At 42.5% G+C, this 6,769-nt stretch overlaps 1 protein-coding gene across 1 annotated transcript; it reads right to left on the reverse strand.

The window, feature by feature from the left end:
- Positions 1-1,226: 1,226 nt before the first annotated feature.
- On the reverse strand, positions 1,227-2,353 carry LOC109410826 (arginase, hepatic). The gene has a single exon (XM_019684361.4). It carries the CDS (start codon positions 2,312-2,314, stop codon positions 1,262-1,264), a length of 1,053 nt encoding a protein of 350 aa, XP_019539906.3. The 5' UTR covers positions 2,315-2,353; the 3' UTR covers positions 1,227-1,261.
- Positions 2,354-6,769: the final 4,416 nt, after the last annotated feature.

The raw sequence follows: 6,769 nt of genomic DNA on the forward strand, positions 1-6,769 counted from the left end.
AAAAAATACGGCATTTGAATCGTCGAAACGAGCCTCTGCACTAAAATCTGAATTTGTCCCCTGTGGGCACCTTCCGAAACCGGTTACAGGGGCCCATGTCCCGGAATGACCATGAATTAGTCACGGTCGGATTCTTGGAACTCATATCTTTCATTTAAGCCTAAGAGAATGGAAATCGGATCGAAAATGGATTTTTGGGAGCGTGTCAAAGCTATTGGCCATTTTTGACCCCTTAATGCCAAATGTGTTACTTTTTCTTATTGCAAAAGGAAGGTTAAAAACGATTTCCTGAAGAAATTCCTAGAGGACAAGAAATTCCTGGAGAAACTCATCGAGCATTCTCTGAAGGAACTACTGGAGAGACTTCGGAGAACTTCTGAAGTAATTCTTGAGGAAATATCGGGAATAAAATAATAAAAACATTACTGAGAGAAATCCTGCAGACATTGGTAGTAGGATTTCGGATCATATCACATACAGAACTTCTTGATAAATTTGAGTTTGATTTTGAGCTTGATTGACCACCCATAGATGCTACTCCAGTATCGCCAGACCAGCTACACTCACACAAGGAACCGATGAGATATCTGCCGGAGATTAGCAGGCATCTTCAGTGTGTGAGCGTTGATGATCTTCTATTTTTTAGGCGACAATGGCGCCTGTCACGTCAGGATGAAGGTCAATGTGGGGAAGAGGAAGGAAGTGTTGATTGCAATGATTTGTATCCACATCAGTCCGAATATACCTCTGCGTCTACACAAATTCATGCGGATGTCGGAGTATTGGTATGATATGGTTGGCAGAGGGCTCACACATTGGTGCGTGGATGCCAGCGAGAAAGTACGTAGAAATATACAAAGTAGGGGGAAAGGGACGGGCTAAAGATTGAACCCAGGACTTTCTGCGTACGAATCCGAAGCGGTAGCCACTAGACCACCAAGCCCGTAAACCCATAAGGAACTTCTTGATAATTTCCAGGGGTAAATCGCGAAGGATGTTTTTGAAAAATACCTGATGAATTTTTTTAAGAATCTTTATTAAATTTTCTGCAGAATTTCCTAAGCTATTGAAGAAATTTCCAAAGGAACTGCTGATTACTGAACAACATCACTGAACTGTTGGTTACAGGCTCAGGTTCAATTTTTGTTCCTCCTCTCTAATTTGAGGTTTAAATGTAGAAATAATCACATCAAATGGCTTTCAACAATAATCAATCAACACTTAAGTTTATTCACAAAAAAATCACTTTATTCGCATGAACTCACTTTTTAATCAGGTCTATCGTATCGGCAATATCCCCTATTCTGCTGTGTCCACACGCTGCCACCAGAAGATGAATGGCAGCATCCAAGGTTTTCTTGACATCTTCCGGAGTCCCTACGCTTGGATTAACTTCCACCAAATCTACAGCTGCTAACCGACCGGTATTGTACGCCTCCTCCATGATATAGATTCCCTCTCGCAGTGTCAAACCTCCTCGAACTCCAGTTCCCGTACTTGGCGCCTCCAGAACATCCAACGAATCAATATCATAGCTCACATGCAAACTCTTCTTCCCATCGGGATCGATCCGCTCCAGAGCCATCTTCATAACATCTTTGATTCCGTATCTTTCCACTTCCCGCATCCCAAAAGCATGAATACCGAACTTCTCGATGATTACCCGTTCGTACGGATCCACTGACCGCAGCCCAATATAAACCATATTCTTGATCGAAATAATCGGCTCCTGCCAATCCATCCCAGGAATGTACGGCCAGTAATCCGCCAGCTCCTTCGCCAACAGCGCCACCGGCATTCCATGGATATTCCCGGACGGAGACGTGGAATTCGTATTCAAGTCGGCATGCGCATCAACCCAAATAACTCCAACGTCGCTGCAGTGCTTCAAATGTCCATCGATCGAGCCGATCGCGATGGCGTGGTCACCTCCCAGCGTCAGACACAGTCGATCCTCGTTTAGCACCCGAGTCACCCGCTGCGAGAGCAGCTTCGTACAGCTCGCCACGTGCTCCAGCTGCTTCATGTTGGTCGCCAGACGACCTTGCAGGTTCAACGCCTCATACTGGATGTCGCCGTAGTCGCGGATGTCCAACTTGTTCGAAATTTCCTGAATGCTGTCGAGCAATCCAGCTTCACGGATCGCCTTCGGTCCCAGACCAACGCCTTTCTTCCGTTGACCTTTCTCGAACGGAACGCCCACGATACCGATCTTCTCGTAGTTGATCTTCCGGAACTTTTCCAACGCATCCGTGGACAGTTGGCGACTTCCACTACTCCGCAGCAGCTTCGCGAGATGTTTTCCGCACAGCATGTTGCCGATGAGCCGTTGGGAAGTTGACTAAGCATGTTCGATTACAAAATTTGTGCTGCGCTCGAGGGGAAGCAAACAAACGGCGATAACATTTTGACCTCATTATTGTGATAGAAGATTGGGCTGAGTTTGAGATTTTTGATGGCGTTTGGTTTGTCGTCTCACAATCACATTTCTACCAAATATTTAATTCGTCGTATGCCATGGTTTGTCACGTACGTTAGGTTCACATTCACAATGCACATCCAACTGATGATCGAGAACAAATCTTCAGAAAAGTGCTGGAGGACTAAGTGCTGACCCATATCAATCAGTGGGTGTGGTCGAACTATCCTTATCAATTGCACGTGAAATGCACAGTTACTGAGCTTGGCATTGAACAATTATATTTTTTTTAATAGTTTTTACTATGTCAGCAGTTCTCAATCTTGGTGAATCATGGTTGATTTCAAGTTCTATGGGATAAACTAATCATCTAAAAACGATACTGTAACGTTTCTCTATTGGCTTATTGTGGGTTATTGCACTTACTACTGAAATTCTATAGAACAAAACTATAGACTAAAAAAATGTTAAATCATTCAGTTATCTCTAAAAATACCTGAAATCATGTAAATAACATGATTTCAGGTATTTTTAGAGATAACTCGTGGAGTTCAATTAGTAATGTTGTACATTCCTTTATTCAGGATTTCTTTGAACGGCTTTTTGGGAATCTTTGCAGGATTTTTCATCGACGGTGTTCCAAGGGGAATATGCAGATATATACTGAGAGTAACTTTTCAAAAAAATAGCGAGAGGAACTTCGGGAAATAAACTCGAAAAAAACTGGGAAATCACATAAAAAATTCTCGGATGGAAATATTAGTAGAATTCTGAGATTAACTCTGTAAAGCTTTGAGATAAATTCCTGGAGGAAAACTACTAATAATATCGCGAGAAACTCTAAAAGAAATCCTGGGAAATTCTTTGGAAGAAATCCCAGTGAGATTTTCTGCAGAAGTCTCGCTAGCATCCCGGGAGACGATGTTGGAAGTTATTCTGGAAAACCAACTAAGATAAATCATCGAAGGCTAAACTGAAGAATTTGCTTAGGATTCTCCGAAAAAAAAAATCAGGTATCAATACCGGACAATTTCTGGAAGGAATTCCAAGAGGTATTCCTGTGAGCCCCCGTGAAACCTTCTACTGAAATCCTTGGAGGAACTCTGGTAGAAATCTCGGATAAACACCGGAAAATCCTGGAAGAAACTCTGTGAGGATACCCTGGAAAACCCCTGGATGAAATCTTCAGAGAATTTTCTAGAGAACTCCAGGAAATATCTTAGGCAAGCTTCCAGGAAGTAGTTCTTTTCGCAAAGAAGAATCACATTACATATCCTACTGAAATTCCTTGAAATCTCAGAATCGCAAAGGTCACTCCAAGACAAAATGTTGTAATACACTTTTGGTTAGTCTGGGCCGTTTTCGGCTGAGCCACTTCAGGTCTACAATTGTGACCATAGTCATTAGCGTGGTTCAAAAAATCATATTTGTGTCACACTGCTTATTCGATTCGTAACTAGACCTGTGCGCCGACTATATTTTGCTCGGCGGCGGCGTGAGGGTCAATTTTGGCTGGCGGCGGCGCTGTCATCGGCGTCACGCCGGTGGCAGTTTACGGCGTGACCAAAATTCGACCATAATGTTAACATTGGCGAAGCAAAGAAATTTTTCATGACCATTGATGACCTAACCTATTACGTTTGAATAAAAAAACTTTTTGATTTCTGTTCGGGTCCGTCACTGCGTCCAGTGATTAGAGACATTACCCAAGAAATCCAAGAAGAAACTTCTGAACGAATCTCTGCATGAACTGCTGTAATACTGTGGAAACTTCTGCAGGAATCTCTGGTAGGTCAAGAATCTCTCTCAGAGAAATCCCTGCAGAAACTAAAAATTTCACGAGGAATATTCGAAGGAATTCCAGCAGGAATCCTTGAAGAAATTCGAGGAAGATTCTCCGGAGGAATTCTGAGAAATTCGAAGAAATTCGATGAGGAACCCACTGACGGAATATCACGAAGAATACCTGATGGAATTTCAGGAGAAATCCTCAAAGGAATTCTAGGAGAAATCTCCGAAGGAACTCTAAAAGGAATTCCCTAAGAATATTCAAAAGGTATCCCTGAAGCAATTTTAGGAAGAATCTCTAAAGGAATTCCAGAAGGAATCCCCGAAGCAATTTAAGGAGAAATCCTCGAAGAAAGAACCCGCTGAGAGAAACCGCCAAAAGAGTTCTAGAAGAACTCCAGAAGGAACCCTAGGAGTTATCCCCGAAGGAATTCCTTGAGAAATTCTCGAAGGAATTCTAGGAAGAATCACCGAAGCAATTCTAGAAGGAATCCCCGGAAGAATTCTATGAGCGATTCCGAAGTAATTACAGGAGCAACCTTCGCAGAAATTCGAAGATGAATCACCTAATGAATTCCAAGAGGAAATTCCGAAGGAATTCTAGGAGTAATCCCCGAAGGAATTTTTGAAGGAATTCTCGAAGGAAATCCAGAAAGAATACCCGATAGAATACTAGGAGAAATCCACGAAGAAATTCCAGAAGAAATCCACGAAGGAATTCCAGAAGAAATCCCCGAAGTAACACTAAGAGGAATCCCAAGGGAATTCCTGAAATAATTCGAGAGGAATCCCAAGAAAAAAAAATTAAGAGAAATCCATAAGGAAGTCCAGAAAGAATTTTCATAGAAATTCGAGAAAGAATCCCCAAAGGATTTCTAGGAGGAATCGTCGAAAAAAATATCCAGGAAGAACCCCTGAAAGAACTCCAGGAAAAACCTTTGGATGAATTTCAAGAGAAATCCCCGAAAGAATTTTAGGAGGCATCCACGGAATAATTTTAGGAGGACTCCTCGAATGCATTTCAGTAGGAATTCCCGTAGGAGTTCCTGGAGGAATCCTCGTAGGAATTCCATGAGGAACCCCTGAAATAATTCTAAGAGGAATCCCAGCAGAAATTCCAAGAGGAAATCCCAAAAGAATTCGAACACGAATCCCAAAGGAATTCCATCCCCAAAAAAAATACCATTGGGAACTTCCAAGGGAATTCGAGATAGAATCCTCAAAGGATTTAAAGGAAGAATCGACGAAAAATATCCAGAAGGAATCTCTGGAGGAGTTCCAGGTGAAATTCCTGAGGAAATTTAGAAGGAATCACCGAAGGAATTCCAATAGAGATCCCCGAAAGATTACCAGAAGAAATGCCCCAAGGAATTCTAAGAGAAATCACTGAAGAAATTCCAGAAAGAATCTCCGAGGCAATTCTAGGCGGAATCCACGGAAGAATTCCATGAGGCATCCTCGAAGGAATTCTAGGAAGAATCTCCGAAAAAAAATCGAAGAGGAATCACCAAAGGAATTCAAAGAGAAAACTCCTAGGGAAATTCAGGAAAAATATCCGAAGAAATTCCAGGAGGAATTTTCGTAGAAATTTCAGAAGGATTCCCCGACGGAATATCAGGAGAAATCTTCGTAGGAAGTCCAGAAGGAACCCACGATAGAATTCCAGGAGGAATCCCCGAAGGAATTGCGAAAGGAATCCCCGAAAGAATTCAAAAAAGGAATCTCCGATGGAATTACTGAATGAATTCCGGATTGTTTTGTGTAGCTTCGTGGCCGCGTGGCTAGTGTCATCAAGCATTTAGTCGCATCGTGCTGAGGAGCGCGGGTTCGAATCCCGCCGCAGCTGTCAGGAAAAGTTTTCGGCTGTGCCACTGGGCGTTGAATGCTTGTCTAGTGTCGTGCTTCCTTCAAAGAGCGAACAGCTCACTGGAAGCATAAAACGTGTCCGATTCTTAAAAAAATGCATTTTTGGAGGAATCTCCGAAAGTATCCCAGGAGGAATATCCGAATAAATTAAAGGGGAAATTTCTGCATGAATCCCAGGAGGAAACCCTGGTAGAATTCTGGCAGGAATCTCCGAATAATTTTCAAGTGGAATCCCCAGGAGACCAGGAGAAATCTCTGAAGAATTTCCATGAGGAATCCCCGAAGGAACTCTAGGAGAAATCACCGAAGAAATTGCAGAAGAAAACCTCGAAGGAGTTTCAGGAAAAATCCCCGAAAGAATTTCAGGAGAAATCCCCAAAGAAAATCCAGGAGGAATCCTCAAAGAAAGTCCCGGAGAAATCCCAGGAGGAAATCTATGAGAAATCCCCGAAGTAATTCCCGGAGACATCTCCAAATTAATTCAAAGAGGAATCACCAAAGGAGGAAACCACGAAAGAATTACGAGAGGAATCCGCGACGGAATATCAGGAGGAATCTTCGAAAGAATTACAGGAGAAGACCCCAAATGAATATCTAGGAAGAATTTCCATAGGCATTCGAATTGAATCCCCGAAATAAATGCAGGAGAAATTCCCGAAAGCTTTCTAGAAGGAATCCCCGAAGAAATTACAGGAG

Source organism: Aedes albopictus, chromosome 2 (assembly GCF_035046485.1).
Source record: "Aedes albopictus strain Foshan chromosome 2, AalbF5, whole genome shotgun sequence".
NCBI classification, from domain to species: domain Eukaryota; kingdom Metazoa; phylum Arthropoda; class Insecta; order Diptera; family Culicidae; genus Aedes; species Aedes albopictus.

What these genes read in the sequence shown, in the direction of transcription:
- LOC109410826 (XM_019684361.4), bottom strand. Translation starts at nt 2,314, where the DNA reads ATGCTGTGCGGAAAACATCTCGCGAAGCTGCTGCGGAGTAGTGGAAGT.